General features: G+C 41.9%; 2 protein-coding genes and 1 long non-coding RNA gene across 3 annotated transcripts; 1 reads left to right on the top strand and 2 right to left on the bottom strand.

Moving 5' to 3' along the window:
* The first annotated feature begins 929 nt into the window (after positions 1 to 929).
* Positions 930 to 7,005, top strand: cdca9 (cell division cycle associated 9). Its single transcript, XM_036146923.1, has 10 exons — positions 930 to 1,131; positions 1,223 to 1,342; positions 3,494 to 3,534; positions 3,615 to 3,666; positions 3,757 to 3,824; positions 3,900 to 3,961; positions 4,046 to 4,141; positions 4,623 to 4,704; positions 6,110 to 6,196; positions 6,882 to 7,005. The coding sequence occupies exons 1-10, from the start codon at positions 1,020 to 1,022 to the stop codon at positions 6,924 to 6,926; spliced, it is 765 nt and encodes a 254-aa protein (XP_036002816.1). The 5' UTR covers positions 930 to 1,019; the 3' UTR covers positions 6,927 to 7,005.
* A 2,028-nt stretch (positions 7,006 to 9,033) lies between these two features.
* plin2 (perilipin 2) lies at positions 9,034 to 17,380 on the bottom strand. The gene is made up of 8 exons (XM_012864943.3): positions 17,234 to 17,380; positions 17,081 to 17,128; positions 16,772 to 16,967; positions 13,757 to 13,839; positions 13,329 to 13,614; positions 11,738 to 11,916; positions 11,544 to 11,660; positions 9,034 to 9,657 (listed from the first exon to the last, which is right to left on the bottom strand). Exons 2-8 carry the CDS (start codon positions 17,108 to 17,110, stop codon positions 9,229 to 9,231), a joined length of 1,320 nt encoding a protein of 439 aa, XP_012720397.3. The 5' UTR covers positions 17,111 to 17,128; positions 17,234 to 17,380; the 3' UTR covers positions 9,034 to 9,228.
* On the bottom strand, positions 14,826 to 15,587 carry LOC118565723. Its single transcript, XR_004932548.1, has 3 exons — positions 15,404 to 15,587; positions 15,085 to 15,328; positions 14,826 to 14,985 (listed from the first exon to the last, which is right to left on the bottom strand). It is a non-coding gene; the product is annotated as an uncharacterized LOC118565723 (long non-coding RNA).
* Positions 17,381 to 20,160: the final 2,780 nt, after the last annotated feature.

The raw sequence follows: 20,160 nt of genomic DNA, 5'->3' as shown, positions 1-20,160 counted from the left end.
AAAGCTCATGTACACATAAGAAGTATGTGTACATACTTTAACATAACATAACAAGTAAGAACTTTAACATAATCTCTAGGTTTTTGTCTCTGGTCCATTTCTGATTAAAACAAGTATGTTCTTTATTCGTGAAGTTACTTGCAGTAGGTAGAGTAGTAATACTTGAGTAATAATACAACTCAAGTAAAAGTAAAAAGTACAGCATGGTAAAACTATTCCTAGAAGTACATTTTGTTAAAAAAAGTTACTCAAATAAATGTAATTAGTTACTACCCACCTCTGCTACCAAGACAGCTTTTTACAGTAACTCACAGTAGAGAGCTACTGTCATTGTGTGAGAGCACTGAGCAATTAAGGCTGCTTGTAGAAGCAGAATCCCCTTTATTGGCCAAGTTTGTGCCGCCTAACGATTTGATGTCGGTTTCAATCGCTCACAGCAGACATACGTACATAAATATAATTATGAAATCAGAAGATACCACATATATTTTTCGCCATCTAACTTAATTCATAGCTGTGTCCACCTGAAAGGGTCAGGTGTGTTATTGAGGGCTGCGTTTCACTCAGTTGTGCCTGTGGGAGCAAAACTAAAACTTTATCTAAGTGAAAAGCAGCCATTGATAAAACTCTCTTGTTTGCCCTCTATACATTTAAGCCAAATCGTTTGCGCTGAAACAATGTTAGTACCATATATTATGTTTATTCATTAGGCAATTTCACAAAGCAAGCACATTTCATCATCAGCGTTTCCAGCACAGAAGCGTGTACGGCTAATTGGTCTGTTTTTATTTTTATTCACAGTAATTATTGAATCTAAATGTAAATCAGAAATTATGTGAATTACTAGTGGAGGCAAATCATTGGTCTAGTGCAGCTGTATCCCTCCGCCGGGCGACCTCATTACGTCGCTCGCGCCAGGCGCGTGTACGCAGTAATTGAACCTGCTGGAGACAGCTGCGAGTGCGCGCTCCTGATTGTTTGTGGCCGGAGTTGAACTTCTCGCTGGAAACGAAGACAAAATGCCGACCCGACAGACGAAAACCACAAGAAGCAACGAAAATAAACACCAGCAGAGTCTGGAAGTGCGACGGAAGAATCTGACGTTTTTTATCCAGCAGTTTGAGGAAGAAGGTAGATGGCTAAACACCATACTGGATAAATATTAAACATTTATCATCATTAAACTCCTGCTTTTTTTTTTTTTTTTTTTTTTTTTTTGCAGTGCGGTCCCGCATAAACGGCTTGGAGTCCAAACTGGAGGGTCTGTTGGCTTCAGTGGACAAAGCGTTTAAAGTGGAGGAGATGAAGATGCTTCCTAGTCTTCAAAACACTCTGATTTGTGGTGAGTGAGTCAAATGCATCCATATGCACTGCAGTCAGTGCAATGATTTCCGTAAAAGCTAATTGAACTGATCCAGGTACAGCTGAACAGATCTGAATGTTAAAGCTGATGACAGGGTGGAAAGCTAAGATAAGCCCTCCAAGTAGTGTAATGGTTGGAAAAGGGGACTACATATGCTCCAGTCTTTTTAAAAATCAAATAAAAATGCTGCAATAAAGAGTAAATTGTCTAAAGAGCTGAAAGCGGGAAGAAGGATTATATTAAACTGAATCTGACCAGGAATTTCACATCCAACATTAAGATTAAGAAAAGTTTATTGTTCACCAATGTGGAAATCCATTCAAAAATCATACCAAGGACAATACATTTCATGCTTGTGTCACAATATATAAAATACCCGTATGAAGCTGGATAAATATCAAAGGACACAAATTTCATTTTTGAGTTAATAAATATACATGAAATATAGAAAAGTCCTGTACATAATCATGTCCACATTAGGAGTTCTTCATCTAGCCTTAGTTCATTGAATTAAGAGCCTTCACTGCTCTGGGGACAAAGTAGTTCTTAAACATGTTTCTTTGCTGATATGACCCTATATCTCCTCCTTGACGGTAACAACTCAAACTCATCATGTAAAGGATGAGCGGCGTCGTTGATGGTGGCAACAGCTTTCTTTCCTAAACGGTCTTCATAGATACTGTTCAGGTGCCTTTGTGGTTTTTTTTTAATAACCTCTCAGGCTGTGTCAACAATCCTCTGCAACTTGTTTCCTCTCTGCATGTTCAGGGGTCCGTACCACGTTAACGCGTTAAAAGTTAGGTAGTTTCCACTAAACTATACATTTGATGCCAATTATTTGTAACATTGGTTGCTTGGTGATTAAAGAGTCATTCTTTGTCGTCTATTGTAAAGTGTGAGCTCTAGAGCGGCGTCGCAATGGGATGGATGTGGCGCTTCTTAAACAAAAGATACCAGAAGGGCCAGGATGGGACCTGTGTGTGTATGGGGGGAGGGGGGGGGTGTTATTTTTACTCATTGAATAAATTAAGGGAGCCAGAAAGCCCCTTGTAGATGAAAAGTGTGATCCATGTCAATACAGCTGAAGCTAAAAGCAATGCCTATTAGTTAGAAAGGCATTGCTTTTAGTTATAAAGTAAAATTGTAAAGGTAAGAAACTTATTTGGCCCTAGGCCCAAGCCCCTTTTTTGCGGTCCATGTGTCGCATCATCTCTCTCTCTTAAATACGTTTTACTCTTTCCATGACAAAGCTGCTACTGGTGGCGAGCAGCAACACTGCAGGCGGTGAAAGGCTTTTACAGTTGAAATCTTTAGTGTCTGTGCGCTGACGCTGCTGTCTGTAGATCCACTTTCATCCCTTGTTTTTCTCACATTGCAACTGATGAGCTACGTATTTTGAGCTTTTGTGTTTGTAGCTGACAAATGTACGTCTGAATAATGCAGTTCAAGTGACTGGGCTTCTCAGATGCCTTCACCTGTTGCTTTTGCACACGTTTACCTCCTTTCTACAGACAATCTTTCACCACCAGTTTCAGCTCTGTGGCTCAGTTTGATCGCCTGTTGACTTATAAAACAGATGCTTGATCAGCATTTATCCGCACTGCTGCTATGGCAATATGGATAAGGCCTTGACATTTAAGGCCCAGGTTTTGGGAGCTGAACGCTCCTTTTTGTGAAATACTTGGTTGGTAATTTTTAGATGATTGGAAATGGGGACCTTTCCAATCATCCCTTTTTCCCTGTAGCAAGATGTCTGTGAGAAAATGGATTTAGTCAAAACAACCTTGACTGCATGTCAAGAGAGCTGGGTTGCACTGCAATATTTGGCCTATTATTATTTTATTTTTTTATCCCCCCCCAAAAAACCTAAAGGTTTTCTACCACGCCACATCTTGTGCTTTCAAGCTATGAGTTTCACATCCTGATATCATTGACCTGAAGCAGCGGGGTGAGTCTTTTCCATGCGGCTTATGATCAGATCATAAATGGGTTTACGATGATGGATATTGGAAGGAATGTTTGACTTGTGTCTTTTTTTTGTGTGCATTTTTTCAACTTGTTTCATAGCAAGAAATGCACAAGATAAGAGTACTTTTAATCCTTTTTTTTAACTCATGTCTTGTTTATTAGAGGAAGAAGCCTCAACCAGTGATGTCTCTATTGCCATGAAGGTGAGTTATTATTTTTCTCACTTTGCTTCATGGGAAATTAGTCTGTATTATCTATTTTATTAAATTCTCAACTTTTGCAGAATGAGTCCCGTGAAATAGTTGAGCCCCTCAGGCGATTCCCCAGCAGAAGATGTAATTTTTTATTTATTTTATTTTCTAAGCATGAAGACACTCTGAACTTACTATTCTTAAAGTTAATGTGGTGCTTTTTTATTTTCAAAGTAAAATCTACAGTTTCACCCCCAGTGTCCGCAAACACAGGCCAGAGTTCTACCAACAGGAAAACAAAGGTGACGCTTGAAGGATTTGCTGCGAAACGACTGGTTCAAACAGGTTTTACATAATTTCTCTGTTTTAACGTTTAGACCTGTAAAGGCACAAGAACCACTAGAAACCTGGTCGGAAGCAACAGCACTGGGAACCTCACGTAAGAGCGGACACCTACGCCAAGCTGTGCAAACGTGGCTCTGAATGGACGCCATGGAGTCACGTCTGTGTCTTTTACCTGCAGGGGATCCTCGTTGGCGGCCAAGCAACCCCAGGGCCGTCTGACGAGTCGCAAAACTGCTGGGCAGCCGGTGCACAACCAGACGGCACCTAAACTCAGGTCTGTCCTTGTTGGTATAGAGTAGGCAAACAAATATACCACTGTGCCAAAAAAACTCCACTCCTCTGCAAAGATAATAAAATGTCTTTTTAAGAGAGAGATGGGGCTATAGATGGTAATGCAGGGTGGAGATATTATGGTGTTTGGCTGATTAGCCATATCTGGACCAAGCAGGGTTGTTTTTATTGTAATAAACCTGCATATAAAAATCTGTGGAGATGTGGAAAACTTCATCTTGATCTGCATGACTTTTGCATCAAATTAATAAAAAAAATTAGTTGCAGTTATTTTTTTTTTAGACATGAGCCTGTGTGGTAATAAACAGTGCAGGCTCAAGCTTCATTTTTTGGCTCATGCACTGTTTTTAGTGCATGAGCCAAAAAATTAAGCTTTTAAAGTCGAAGCTCAAATTAACCTGTTTGTTTATTTATTTATTTATTTATTTATTTATTTATTTATTTTTTTTTATTTATTTATCCAGGTCTGTGATGTCTGCTGGTGATCTGCATTGTTCAGTGGGAGCATCAGCGGCTCACATCACTGTGACCACAGCGCAGGGACAGGTACGAGGAAAATGTTACTTACAGCCCTGCAGTAGGAAAAGAGGTGCATTGATCCAGGCTGTGCAGGGATTTGGTCTTTCCTCTCAACGATTTAACAGGAAAGACTCGCTTAAACCTTAACATGCCAGTATGTTGTTATAAGCAACAGTTTTAGATGCATTTGGTGGATGTTGGCCCACTGTCAGCACCATCGCTTGGTTGGCTGTGTGAAAATCGGTGTTTAATGTCAAGAAAACGACCAGAATATCTATCAGTGAGCTTTTTTTGGTCTCAAGTAGTTAAATTTACCTAAAGGTTAGTAAAAACTTTTTTTTTTTTTTTAAACCAATAGTCTTTTAATTGAGTGCCTGTATGCCAAAAATCAAGAATGGCCCAGGAGCAGAAGCGTTCCTACCAAAGCAAGAGTCCAGCGTCCGTCAACTATTGGAAACAGTTTTTATCCTAATTGCAGAACTTCTTATTTTTGACTTTGAAAAAACAAAGTACGCAGCATTCCTTTGTGCTGCACATGAACAGTGGAAATACCATATTCTGCAGCAAAGGATGTGATGTCTAGGCTGAAATAAACGACTACCATGAGTCGGTCACCTGACATTTAATCCAACCACTGAAATTTCTACCATTAAAGATTGTTTCAGGTTTTATGACAAAACCTTGAAGCCTTTTTTTTTTTTTTATATAATATCCTGTCTGGCAATGTAGTATTAAGAATTGTTGTCTTAATGCCAAAAAGAGCCTAACAGATTTAACTTTCACAAGTGTAGCCGTACCGCTTTTGCCACAGTGCTCCGCTTAATTTATACATGTAAATAGCTTTATTATAATTTATGCAAGGAATATTTCATGTTATATGGACACTACAATAAGAAAGTAGAAGAGAAAAGGAAAGGGGAGATAAAAGGGACAGAACAATAGAACATCAGTCTGCTTCTACACATGCAAAGAGAGATAAAAAGAACAGCGGGGAAAGTACTACAGATACAATAAAGTGGTGCCTTGATACCATCACTGAAGAATATACAGTATTAATTAATACGACATGTATAAAGTGACAGCTTAAGATGATGATAGGGTTTTTTTTGTATAGAAGTGAGTCTAAATACCTGGATCCAGAAGCTTTTTTAAATAAAGTAAGATGTATTGTTTTTGGGTCTGGACTTTTCACTGGTTTTAGTGTTAATTGACGGGTTAAACTTCCCCCCCAGCATTTTGGGTTTTGAAACAAAAAAACTGCAGCTTTCTTCATTTTTTTTTTAACCTGCAAACGTGACATCGTCAGCGCTTCCATGTTGTTTAATGTTACTTCAGGTGAGGTCGTTCTTTTTGAACGTTAAATTCTGCAGAAACGTTGCAGAACCAGTTAAATCATGTGGCGTTTACGTTGAAGGCGATGTCTCTTTCCCAGTTGTTCAGTTTTTCTGAAGAGACGAAGGACGAGATCAACCTGGAGCTGCTGGATGACGTTGCTTGGTGCCAGATCCGGAGGCTGACGGTGAGCTCCTGTCGTTAAAATGTCTTTAGGGTTCCCACACATGATCACTTTCAAAGTTCAACACTTTTCCAGACCGAAAGGGCTGAATTTTTCTGTTTAGACTATTCAAGACATTTGAGAACCAACTAGTTTTTCCTGAAGTTCCCTCTAATTCTAAAATGACCGGATACTAGAGTTCTCTTATTTTGTGAGTTTTACCTCATTTCAGTCTGCTTTTTTAAATCTGTAAAATCAAAAACTGAGTTTTATTATGCACTGGATATAAGTTTTAGGTTAATTTTCTGATCTTTGACACCTTTACTTATTTTAGCTGTAAATATTAATTTACTAAACCAATTTCAGTGCTTTGTTTAGGTTCTCAACCAGACCTGGCTTAAGTACTACTGGTCCAGTTTAAAACCATCATCTAAGAGGCTTAAAAAGCAACAAAATGGGCCTTATGTGGTTTTAGAAATTTTGTGTATTTTTCCTTTATCCAGCGGAGAAAAGTCAGCAGGTGTAACAACAATCCAAGTTTTGATGGAGATCGACTTTTTGTCGTTTTGTTCAGAAATCCAGATTTTTTTTTTTCCACCCTTATGTGAACTTGGAAAATAACAGAAGCAAAACCCACTCTGAGATTGCATTGAAGTCCTGTGTATTAGTAATCATTAATTTTTTTTTTTTCTGGATTTGGGAATTTCAGGGTCTGATGGAGTATTTATCACGACAAAATCGCTGTTTACAGTGAATTAAGATGCCCCCCCCCCCCCCCGACCTGGACTGGCCAGCTGGGCTTCTTTCATATTTTCTGATTTTATCCAAGATTTGTTCTAACTAAATGTGTAATGTTATGAAATAGAAATGTTTTTTTTTTTATAAATGTATTTCAATATAAATAAAGTTTACTGGTGATCCCATGATAGTCAGATCTGTAAAATATCCTGTCTATAGAGGAAATGATTAAAAGTTGTGAAATGTTCTGCCTCTTCATCGGGTCCTTCTTTAATATGATATTTATGCAAATAGTCAACATGATTGTCACAAAAACCTAAGCTTTGATTTGTAATTATGTCTAAACCTGTTCATATGTCTACAGTAAGATATTCTGAAATGATTTGCTTTTTAACAGAGTGGGAAGATTTAGGACTGAGATGAACTATTTTCATTCTCAAAATCGTTCATACAAACGGATGATGGGGAGATTTCTGCCAGAATGCAAACCAATATCATTTAAAGAGTCACTGTTTGTTACCATGGAAAAGGATTTCAAGTAGGGATGCAGGAAATCTATTTCTACATAAACTTTGGTATCGGCTCCATAAGTAAAACCGGGCCAATACAACCAATGTCAGCGACACATGCTGCAGCGCAAAATCATGGTGTTCACCTGAAGCAGAGAAGCAACGTCTGTGGTGATTTCACTGTTGGAACGCAAAATTATTCCTACCCTTTCTTTTGCCTCAGCAGTCGGGATAAACGAGTTGCCGATTACGTCGTTGCCTCTTTTTTGCGTTTCCCTTGTCGAACAGTAGGAAAAAACATGGACGCTCACACTGTTAAAAATATAACTATGACAATAACGCGCCGCATTTTGTGCCGATAAACGGAGCTGAAACATCCCGTCTGACTTAAAGGTACCACCTGAATGAATGACTAAATGTTACAGAAATAACAGAGCTGCTGCAAACGGTCTGAAATAAGTTTTACTCAATGTTGCACCGAGTTTCCAACTCGTAATACCGACTTTGGGGGCTGTTCCAGTTAAATTTTCTGACCCGGAGGTCAAGAACTCCGACCACCGAGGACAAATGGAACACGCTCTAAAGCTAGAGGATATAGATCTATATATAGGCCCATTTTCAGTATGGGCCTAAAATCTATGCATCTGTAGTTCTAAGCCTACAGATTGAAATGCATGGAGGCAATCTGCTATAATTACCTGTATCAAGATGCACCAGTTCTATAAAAAAAACTTGAATCTCTTGATGTTATTGGTTGTAAACCTGTTATGATGTATGATGAGGTAAGATCATGCTGTAAGAACTGAATGGTCCTGTATCAAAATGAACATTTGAAGCAGATAAAGGATTTAAATACAAAGTTTATGTACAGCCTTGTACGGTAGAAGTACTGGCATAATGTGGGGGTTCTAGACCTGCATGTTCTCGTATTAACCAAACGCCTTCACACGGGTTATATTTGATATCTGTATTAATGAAACACTTTGAGTGCTTTGTTTTGTCCTTAACCCAGATCTAGTTTCAAGAACCGCTGGTCCACACTGCAAATGGAAACTTAAACGAAGATTTTCTTGAAACTAGTGTATTTGTCCTTGGTATGAGCAGATAAATAAGGCCAATGGAAAAAGTATTTTGACCCCTAAAATAAGACGGAGATGAGTTCTTCCTGTTTTAAGTGCAAAAGTCTTATTCCATTGACAGATCATTTAAAGTTGGTCCTCTCAAATCAAGGTTAAATACACTAATTTCAAGAAAATTTCCCGTTTCAGTTATTTTTGCAGTTCAGTTTAGAACCCAGATGTTCGAGGCTCAAGAAAATAGGCTAAAACTTAGTGAAATGGAGCCGTAGTGAAGTTTTAGTTTTCTAATACTGCATTGATATTGCATTATTATTATTATTATCAATCTGTGGCGGCTGGTTAGCTGCCTCAGGACCAGCTTGTATAAAAAAAAAGCTTTTTTATTATTGTTTATCACCAATCTGATGGGGACTTCTAACATTAAACCATGTCTAATTAGTGGTCAGTCTCATTGGCTCAGGATTAAAAGTTTATATTTATCGGTAAGTTAACTGAAAATGATATTTTTAGATGTGTGGAGAAGGAACGAGACAGATTCATGGTTCCGGTAGATTTTATGAAGGCATCAAGATTAGTGGCTTGACAATGAAGGCATTCATGCGGGCAAAAGCATCACAGGGTGATTTCTGCAAGGGGTAAATAAAAAAAAAAAAGCAATTTTTGTTCAACCTAAATACCGAGACTTGGAAGAGTTCAGTGTTAATAAATCTAAATCTGGAGTGCGTGGCTGTTAGGAATGCAGCGACTCCATCTCCACCTCCATGGGCTCCTCGGTTAGCGGGCGAGTCAGCGAGGAGCCTTCATCTGCGGGCTGTGCGCTGCTGGAGGACTCCGGGTGGGCGTTCATCCTCGGGTAGAAGGGACCCACCAGCCAGTTGAGGGGCGTGTTGTTGATCAGGTAGTCCATGACGTTGTCCAGGGAGTCCTTCATCTTGTCCAGCTGCACCCGGCTGCTGGCCAGCGCGCTGTCCGGCAGGTCGCCCAGCACCCTGGCTCGGCTGAAACCCTGGTACATCTGTGCTGCCGAGTGGCTGAGCGACAGCGCCTCCTGCTGGATGTGGTTGGGGAGTCCCTTCAGGCCGGAGACCAGGACCAGGCAGGTGGTCTGGAGCTGCTGGGTGAGGGAGCGGGCGAGGACCAAGGTCCGGGACTCGATTACCTACGGTCAGAAGATGAACACTTATTCCTCTGAGCCGCTCACGTCCGTTTTTATTCGACATTTTTTTTAAATAAACATCAAACCTGAAATGGCTTGAAGACTTAAAATTAAGACCATCACTTGCAACTGCAAAAAGGGAACTAAAAATGAGTAACCATTTCTTGAAATTAGTGTATTTTTCCTTGATTTGAGCAGGTAGATAAGACTATTTGCCAATAGAATGAGATTTTTGCACTTAAAACAGGGACAATTCATCTCTAAAATAAGATAATTAGACATCCTGCACTTGAAATAAGATGATGGAGATGAATTGTTCCTATTTTAAGTGCAAAAATCTCATTCTATTGGCAAATAGTCTTATTTACCTGCTCTAATCAAGGAAAATTACAATGATTTCAAGATTTCACTTTTAGTTCTGTTTTTGCAGTGTGACCCATTTTGTTAAACTTTGAATTAGAATTCGACGACTATTTAAACAGGTTATAAATTGATTGCCAGAAGTATTGCGTCATCCCTCTAAAATCCCTGAGTTCAGGTATTTCAGCCCAGCCCGGGTGAATAAATCTCCTGCTGCTACCAACGTTTCTCTCAGGATTTCATCAAATTCCAGCGTGGGACCCAGACGGGACCACCAGCTGTGGCATGAAATTTCCTTCCTGCTGGATAATACAGAGTCCAAGAGGTCTTGGTTCTGACGACCGTTTACACATCATGCTAGCACGGTTCCTCACCTCCTAGTGACGATCTACGGTACTACTGCTCTCTAGGATTGAAGGAGGGACTCAAGCAAATCAAAATGGCGGCGCCCGTAACATTCAGGAAGTTATGCTTGGTTAATAACTGTGATATTTTGTTGTTTGCGGAGAGTCAGGCGAAGAAGAGAACCTTTATTGAATTTAGTTGACGGAGTCGGCTTTTGGGACGTGGATAAGACAAACGAACGTCTAATCAGGATTTACAGATGCAGGAAACAACGACAGACGTTGAGGTTCATCACGCTGCTAAGCAGAATCATCACTGGAAACCGTGTGGCACGGTAAGGAAGCTAGTATTATTATGAAGGTCTGACGAGATGACGCAGTCTGCTCATGTATTCTTTGTTATCTGAGAACCGAGCCAATGAAAAACCGGGCCGAGCCCACCCATCGAACCGGTCTAGATTTAGCGCGGTCTGGTTGTGTCTGGCTCGGTTCAGTTCACTTTGCGATCGATAGTTATCTCAGTTACCGAGCTCGGACTGTTCTCAGCACGGTTAAAAGAGGGTAGTGTAAACGGGGATATAAGCCTCACTGGGATGCCGAGGCTAGATCGAGTTTTTCTATTAAAAAAGCCCAGATGTGGATGTGGGGAGAAACGGAGGACCGATCCGTAGAGAAGCAGCTCAGGTTCGCTGTTAAGTACAGAGGAGGAGCAGTGATGCTGTGGGCTGACAGCAGGGATTTGATTTAAAACAATTGTTATTGTGGGATCCCCCCTCCTCCTCCTCAGTGAATAAATGTTGGATTTAATTTTCACAGCCGGATTATGTTACCGCAATGAAAGATTCATTTATTCTAAGGCTTTTTTACACATCTCTGCCAGGAGCTGCAATAAATCTGCGTGTCCGTAATTAATGTGAGCCCTTTGAGACAGAGCTTTAATGTCACAGTTAGACGCTCTGAGGGAGTTGGCTCGCCGTGCCGTTCTGGACCTAAATCCTGTTGGACCGACCGGTAAGCCTCCGTGATGCAGCCAAGGTTTACCATGCGGCTTAATGAGCGGTTCTCTGCAAGACGGGGGCCAGGCCGCTGAGGATTTAAATTATCCACAGAGGTTTCATACGGAGTCCTGCCTTACCAGGCGTCCAGTGGTGAGAAGGCATCACTGTGGAAAATGTGTTTTCTTACCTCCGCATGGTGACCGTTCTCCTGGGTCGAACTGCCAGATTTCCACGGCACCAACGAGGTCAGCTTGCTGTTGACCATCTGGTTGGCGCTGCTGATGTTCTTTCTGCCGTACTCCATCTAGGAAGAGCACAAGGTGTGACTTCAGACTGCGACCTGGACGCTGAACGCTTGCAGCGCGGCGGTGGAAGACTCACCAGGTCGACGGTGGCGTTGAGCTCGGAGATGAAGCCCACGCTGCGCTCCTTGCCCTCTCGTATCCTGGCCACGGCCCTGGTGTACGCTCTCTTGCGCAGCTTGGTGGAGAGGCAGCCCAGGCGAACGTAGTAGCTGGTCTCTTTACCGCCAAAGCCGCTCCCCGCTGTGGCCTCCAGCTCTGTCACGAGGCAGAGGGGCAACATGGGAAAAAAAACAAAAACAAAACACGGGCAATATTTAGACGCTGTATGAGCCGCCGCGTATGGAAATGTTTTCAGAGCTGGACGATTCTGAGCACAGTGCATCAGTGTGAACAGCTCCTCTTTGTTTTAGTGAGAGAGGAGGGGGGGGGGGGTAGTTCATGCAAATTAACTTTTTAAAAACCCTAAATCTGATAAGATTGGTTTTTCTGGGAAGCGGTTTCAGCTGCCTGTTCGTTTGTGACCCAGAAGCTTTATGCAACTGCAAGCTTAGGCTTGTTTTTTTTGTTTTTTTTTTAAGTTTTAGTACCAATTTTAATAAAAAGTTAACTTTTTTTTTGGTTCTATGCACTCATTTCAGGAAGAAAAATGTGGATTATCATACGCATTCCAAAAAGAGTAAAAAACAAAGCAACTGGACTTGTTTTGCGTAGGTGAAGACGTTTCGCTTCCTCTCCAGGAAGCTTTCTCAATTCAAAAAGTCTGGAGTAATGATGAGTACCAAGCTTTATACTACTGTCCAGTGTTGTAGTCAAGTCACTATGCCTCGAGTCCGAGTCCAGGTTCGAGTCTCCAGTGTTCAAGTCCGAGTCAAGTCCAAGTCATTAAAAAAAAATCCGAGTCAAGTCCGACTCGAGTCACAATTGATGAAGTCGAGTCCAAGTTCCGCACTAAAGTAAGCATAGCCTACATGTTTTTAAACTAAAAAAAAATCCACATAGCTGTGGTGTCGCAGTGGTAATTTAGATATTAAAATCATACACCAAATAATATTCTAATGACATATTAAATTTATAGCTTAATGATATAAAAAAAAAATGTTGAGTCTTTTTGTCAATTTCTGAGTCAGAATGATCTGAATGTAGGAGTCCGAGTCCAAGTTCGAGTCATCAGTGCTCAAGTCCAAGACAAGTCACGAGTCTCTAAATTTAGCTAATGACTCGGACTCGAGTTCGAGTCTCGGACTCGAGTACTACAACACTGCTACTGTCCAAACAAAGGCCTTGTAATGGTTTAGATAGCTTAGATAGAAAGCTTCCTGGAGAGGAAGCGAAATGTCTTCAACTACGGAAAACAAGTCCAGTTGCTTTGTTTTTTTACTTTTTTTGGAATGACCATGACCTGGATGACTGAGAATCTTCACCAGCATATCATACGCAGTGCTCTGTAAAAGTAACCTAAATTTCTCCCGTTTAGAGCTTTTCCTCCAGAACCTGCTCTGGAAACAAAGCGTCCCACAGCACTGGATGTTATCTGGAGGCATCAGTGAATTGTGTAAAAAATAAATAAGAAAAAATACATGTTTCTTTGTTTTTTAGTTGTGACGATTCGTTAAAAAAACCCCAAAAAGGTCGATGAAGAGCGTGCCGTTTCTCTGGTCTCCGCTTACCGAGCTCCTCCTCCGACAGAGGCAGATACTGCTCCACCAGGCTCTCGGACGTGCTGAGCGCCGTGTCCACGCCGCTGCTGACCAGCTGCAACACTCTGCTGTCCAGCACCGTGCTCACGCTCCCGCTCACGGCGGCTCTGGTCCTCTCCACGCCGTCCTGGACCGCGCCCCGCGTCTTCTCCACGACCGTGCTCAGAGTGTCGGAGACGGTGCCCTTGGCTCCAGACACCCTCCCCGTCACGACACCCTTGGCGGTGGTTACGACATCCTTGGCGCTGGAAACAATCTGGGGGAAAAGAGAGACGGGGGATTTTTTTTTTTTAATGATGATTAAGTGGAATGTTATGGGGCACAGGTCATCCCGGCCTATGTTGTTTTAGGGTAGATTAGCTGCCATTAATATTCTGTAACTGGGCCCGGCGCCATACCTGGTCAGGAGGCTGATGGAGGATTGGCAGGGTTTGCTCGATCTTGTCCAAACCTTTGCAGGCCAGGTCGTTGGCAATGGCGACTGGGGAAGGGAACAAAAGCGAGCCAAATTAACAAACCTCATTGGGAGACGGCCCTGGATCACAAGACGTCAAGATAACTCAGAACTTTTTGGTGAAATTACAAGCACCCATAATGTGCTCTGATGGGATCTTGTGACAGACCAAAAGCAACGTGGTGCATGGTTAAGGAAAACTTCTTAGAAATGAAATGTGAACGGTGTCACATACGTTTGTATTTGGCCTGTTTTACTCTGTGTCAGGACTCAGCTGGCAGGGCTGTGCAGCTTGCTGCCAGCTCCGTAACCTCTGCTTCTTCACAGGTGTTCGTGGTCGGACGGTGGGCGGAGTGCGCACACCTGCAGCTCGTTCAGCAGCATCTGAGCCTACTATAAGAACTGCGTCCGAACAGCGAGAGGACGCCAGAGTGTTTTCGTTGCGGTATGAGTGACAGCCTCGACCTCTAGCCACCCCTTGTTCCCAGAAGCTAATCCTTCGTTTTTGCTCTCTCTCAAGGTTTCCCTGTGTCTTCGTGAACCCTGCGTGACTCTTGAGTTCCTCGACTCGATCAGACGTACCTCTGCTCTGGACGCGAGTCACACCAACCTTCTCTCCGGTTCCTCTCGCTGCTCTGGATCCCAGGACGCCCTCGGTGCTGCTCGGACCCCCTCGCCCCGCTCTCCGCCGACCCGAACGCCTGCTCAAGACAACCCAGCTGAGTCCTCCTTACCGTCTCCCCGCTCGGTTATCCAATCCTCGTGGTAAGCTTACGTTCATAGTCTAATCTCCCTTTCCTTACCCTCTGCTAATCACATACCCCTTACCTCCTAGACTGGTCTGGTCCCTTGGTCCCGGGATAGTTCGAGCCGTCATCGTGTTCCCGTCCCGCAGTCCAGCGCTGCGCTCCGTGTGCTCCCGTGTAAATAATAAATCCTTGAATTCTGACCTGTGTCTCCGAGTGTGTTTTCTGCATGTGGGCCCGACATCTCAAGGCAAACATGACAGAAGAGGCCAGAGTGTTCTTCTGTCATGTTTGCCTTGAGATGTCGGGCCCACATGCAGAAAACACACTCGGAGACACAGGTCAGAATTCAAGGATTTATTATTTACACGGGAGCACACGGAGCGCAGCGCTGGACTGCGGGACGGGAACACGATGACGGCTCGAACTATCCCGGGACCAAGGGACCAGACCAGTCTAGGAGGTAAGGGGTATGTGATTAGCAGAGGGTAAGGAAAGGGAGATTAGACTATGAACGTAAGCTTACCACGAGGATTGGATAACCGAGCGGGGAGACGGTAGGAGGACTCAGCTGGGTTGTCTTGAGCAGGCGTTCGGGTCGGCGGAGAGCGGGGCGAGGGGGTCCGAGCAGCACCGAGGGCGTCCTGGGATCCAGAGCAGCGAGAGGAACCGGAGAGAAGGTTGGTGTGACTCGCGTCCAGAGCAGAGGTACGTCTGATCGAGTCGAGGAACTCAAGAGTCACGCAGGGTTCACGAAGACACAGGGAAACCTTGAGAGAGAGCAAAAACGAAGGATTAGCTTCTGGGAACAAGGGGTGGCTAGAGGTCGAGGCTGTCACTCATACCGCAACGAAAACACTCTGGCGTCCTCTCGCTGTTCGGACGCAGTTCTTATAGTAGGCTCAGATGCTGCTGAACGAGCTGCAGGTGTGCGCACTCCGCCCACCGTCCGACCACGAACACCTGTGAAGAAGCAGAGGTTACGGAGCTGGCAGCAAGCTGCACAGCCCTGCCAGCTGAGTCCTGACACTCTGATTACCCTAAAAATAAAACCCTGTGCAACCACTTGTCATCTAACTGGGTAAACACTTCACAAACCTAAAAGATATTTCAAACTAGAGCTGGACAATAATTCAATAACAATACAATACCAATATATTGTATCAGAGGTTCTGGGTTCAACTCCCACAAGCTGCCACTCTGGGTCCCTGAGCAAGATCCATAACCCCAGATTGCTCCCCAGGCGTCACACAGTGGCAGCCCACTGCTTCCCAAGGGTGATGGGTAAAGATGCAGAAGTGAATTTCTCCATTGTGAGATCAATAAAGTTCAATTATTATTATTATTATTATTATTATTATTATTATTATTATTATTATTATATGGCGATCGATAGACGTACATCGAACATAGAAAAAAAAGGGTCAATAAAAAGTTCAATAGAATAACAGTTTTCCTTCTCTTGCATTTTTGCCATATAAGGTAATATTACAGTCGTTACATCCTGCCAACCAATCACAACACAGACCCAACGCCCCCCTTCAGAGTTTAAAGAGCACTTGTTCTTTTTTTTCTCTTTTAAAAACTTGCAGTTTTGGTAAAAAGTTGGTTAAATAAAGGTTTGAGTTTGAGTTCAATGTCTGTTCTTTATCTGAAAATAGGTCACTAAGCAACATCATAAAAAAGGGCCTGGGCTGCACTTAAAATATATTTTTGAATTTGTTGATAATTATCAATATCGATCAATATGATTTCTGTTTTATATATATAACGCTTTTTTCCCTGTATCGTCCATCTCTATTTCAAACCAGGAAGATAAAACACGAAAGATCCAGTGAAAAAAAAACACCAACATTAAAAGAATTTGACATTAGGATGTATAGGCTGAGCTGACTCGTAAACTATTTTTGGGAAAAACGCCAAGGTTGTGTTGTTTCACCACAGAAAACCCCAAATAAAACACGACATGTGAAGAAACCTTGTAAATACTCGGGTTTCTTATGACTCTTAATTAGGTGAAAGATCAGTGGATTAAGAGTCAGCAGCAGTGTGCGTTAACCTTCCTGTTTCACATTCCAGGGACCTGAGTCAGCTGAAGAGCGCACAGTGACCCTGAAGGTTTCAGTGTGTGTTGCATTTATCTCCCTTTCTCTCTGCTGTCTCCACAATGAAAAGATGCTGTAGGCAGAAGGAGAAAGCTCAGGGGGTCTTACGCTGAGGTTCCAGCTTGCCGATGATGGGCGAGGCTGTGGTGAGGGCCACAGAGGTGATGGTGCGGACCCCTTGCTCGGCGGCCTCGCACACGCTCCTGATGTAAGGGTGGTTGTCCTTGGTGTTGGAGTAGACGCTGAACACCAGGCTGTAGGTGGAGCTCACCAGAGGCAGGCTGGTTACCCTCTCCACCACACTCTGTGAGCAAATACCAAAAAAAACAGCAATTAGATCTAATTCCACATTGTATTAATTAACCCAGAACAGGCAGATTATTACAGCATCATCATCAGAGGATGTACTGAACTCACCTGGTTTGGCATAACTTCAACTGCAGCCATTTCTTCTCGCAAAAACTTCTAAAAGACAAGAAAAAACAAAACAAACATTTAGAATCCCTACAGCAACTTTTCCACAGAGGAAACGCATGAAAACAACGACCATATAAGGAATAACGCACTTACTTCCGTAATACGGCGTTTATTAAAAGTAGTTTCCGGTACCTTGCGTTACAGACGCGACAGCTACAAACACAAAATAAATTTCCAGCAGATTTCTTTTTTTTTTTTTATCCGAAAAGTTCACCGAGTTAGTGGAGAGAAAACTCCCAGCTGTGGCTTCTCCCGATGGTGTGTGTGTGTACGGATGAGGCGACCGCTGCTGTATTTATCCGCCCGGAGAGAAATATCGCGAGATGAGGCGTGGCGCGGTGACGCAACGGTTCTGGAACAAAGGTGAGGAAAAGCAGGTAGAAGTTCGGAGGGGCTTTACACCGGTTATCGGCGACGTTTAGCGTCCCCACCCCTTTTTAAGGCACTTGGTGAAAATGTTTAACATTACAAATCTGATATTTAAACCCTAAAGTGTCAACGGAACGCCATTTAAGACTTTGTTTTCTTTTGTTACATTCTTTTTCTTTCATTTTTTTCATTTATTTTTTTTGTATTTTTTTTTTATGATGAAAATCAAGTCACTGGAGTAATCATGAGTGTACACACCCCTGTGGAAAAAGCAGGTTTTAAAGTGATGAGAGAAATTTGAGACCATGATGAATTATTTAAGAAAGTTATTTTCACTAAATAAATCTGGAGAAATAATAATAAAAAGATCCAATAAGACTTTTTTCGTCCAGCCCATGGTGGAAAGGGGAACTGTCACAGCAGTGAGGGTTAGTAAAAAGGAGCATTATTTTAATGAAAACAGATGAAATAAGTTACACAATTATGAAGACTTTATAACATGTAAAGATACATAAATGAGGGGAAACATAATGTAACAGATGGTTTTTATTTCTGAAGGTATGCCAAGATTCCAAAAAAAGAGTAAAAAACAAACAAAAACAAAACAACTTGACTTGTTTTCCGTAGTTTGAAGACGTTTTGCTTCCTATCCAGGAAGCTTTCTCAATTCAAAAAGTCTGGAGCATCAAATTTTATACTACTGGGCAGGAAAGGCCTATTAACATGCAAATTCAACAGAAACAGGTCCACCCCCCTTAGTAAAACCAAAATTGTTCTTTGACAGAATGACAAAAAACATTTAGATTTTTTTAAACTGCAGCCTTAAAATCTAACGAATCCCCTCAGTCTCCCAACAACCAAAGGTGCAGTATGGTGGTGTGTGCGTTTATCCCAGGGGCTGAGTATTGCCTGTTTTTCTTAGTGCTTGGTTGATCCTTTTTGTTCAGATACAATGAATCAGGCCACTTAGAGCACTGCCCTGTCTTTGTGGTGTCGATCAGGCTGTAGCCTGTGATATTATAACCCAACACAACCTCAGCAGGGATGTTTAAAACATCCTCAGAATGGCTGCGGAGCTCTGAAGCTCCTTCATATCCAAAAGGGAGAACATTGTTCCTTCAGAAACTAAATACTGACAACAAATATTCAATCTGTTTTACCAGGCAGCTGTTAACTGACCTCTGAATCTTGAGCACATTTTTGAGATGCATTGCAGTAATGCGACTGTTTTCACATGTGTGTAATATGGACTATCATGATTTAATGTTAAAGTTGTATATATGAAGATGTAATTTTAAAGTTTACATTTTGAAACTTTCTTTCTGTTGATGCCAAACGGAGCTTTTTAATTATAATTTTTTTTATAGGTCTGCTTCTTCACAATGACCATACACCCTAAATTTAATCCGCAATGGAGCACGGAGCTTTTTACCTCTTACATATTTATTACTGTGTGCCATATTCTGGAGCAGAATTGTCTTATAATTAATAATGCTTGCTTATTGTTTGATCTTATCCTCTTTGTAGGGGCTTCAGACACAAGTACAAGGCTGCGAGGCTGAGGCCAGGCTGTATGATGCACTGATTAAAAAGCAGCTGAGATCCAAAATAGAGGTTTAATAACTTTGTTCAGTTAAACATAAAGAATTCAGAACAAGGTGCTCATAATATGACTTAACTAAATAATCACAGCAATACCAATAAATGTCGGTCAACAAAAAATATGAGCGCCTACTCATCCACTTCTGGGTTCAATTAAAAAAACATAAATCACAACTTGCCGCCCCTATTCAGTCGTCCCACATGCTGAACCACAAACAAGACCAGACCTGACGTTTGCTTCAGAAAATGAAACATATTGCAACTATCTTTATTACATTTATGGCTCCCAGACCCTCCAATAGACACAAAACGCTTGGACGTTTTCATCTTCCCTTCCTGACTGTGTTTGCAACAGAGGATTTTAGTCTGGGATTCTGTTACACAACCACAGGTTCTGGAAACTTCCCCTGTGGGGATTTAGCTCTCCGCCTTGAGCCCATGAGCCTCCTAATTCCACATGTTGCGGGCGAAAATCTCCAAATTCACAGCAATAACACAGAATACTCTTAGAATAACAGTTTGGTTTCCAAACGTTTCTCCTTATGACTAATAATAGTAGCAGCAAAAACTGGTTCATTGCTGGTTGGAATCATGGAAAAGCTGCTAATAACCCAACCGAATACGTAAGGAAAGTAAAACAGCCCAAGCTCATCTCTACAGTTCTTAAAAAAATCTTTTTTTTTGGCCACAGTTTTGATGTATTTTAACACTATTTGGCTAAAAATGCTCTAAGCAGTCATGGAAGTGAAAGGAAAATTATGCTTTTTAAAAAAAATAGTCTACAAATACAATTCTGAAAATTGTGGCATGCATTTGCAAGGCAAAACCATGTCAAAGCTGCAAATTATTATTATTATTATTATTATTATTATTATTATTATTATTATTATTATTTTAGGTGTCTCTCTACATAGCTTTGTGCATCTAGAGACTGAATTTCTCACGTCCAGTCTTAGTGCATACAAAACATTAGTAAATATCAGTTTTCAAGTCGGCCTGAACTTTAACTAGGACATTCTAATACTGGGATGCTGAAGGAAAGCATCCCC

The sequence above is a fragment of the Fundulus heteroclitus genome, chromosome 14 (assembly GCF_011125445.2).
Source record: "Fundulus heteroclitus isolate FHET01 chromosome 14, MU-UCD_Fhet_4.1, whole genome shotgun sequence".
Classification (NCBI taxonomy): domain Eukaryota; kingdom Metazoa; phylum Chordata; class Actinopteri; order Cyprinodontiformes; family Fundulidae; genus Fundulus; species Fundulus heteroclitus.
The sequence above is the reverse complement of the archived record's forward strand: the minus strand, read 5'-3'. Positions and strand labels throughout refer to the sequence as shown.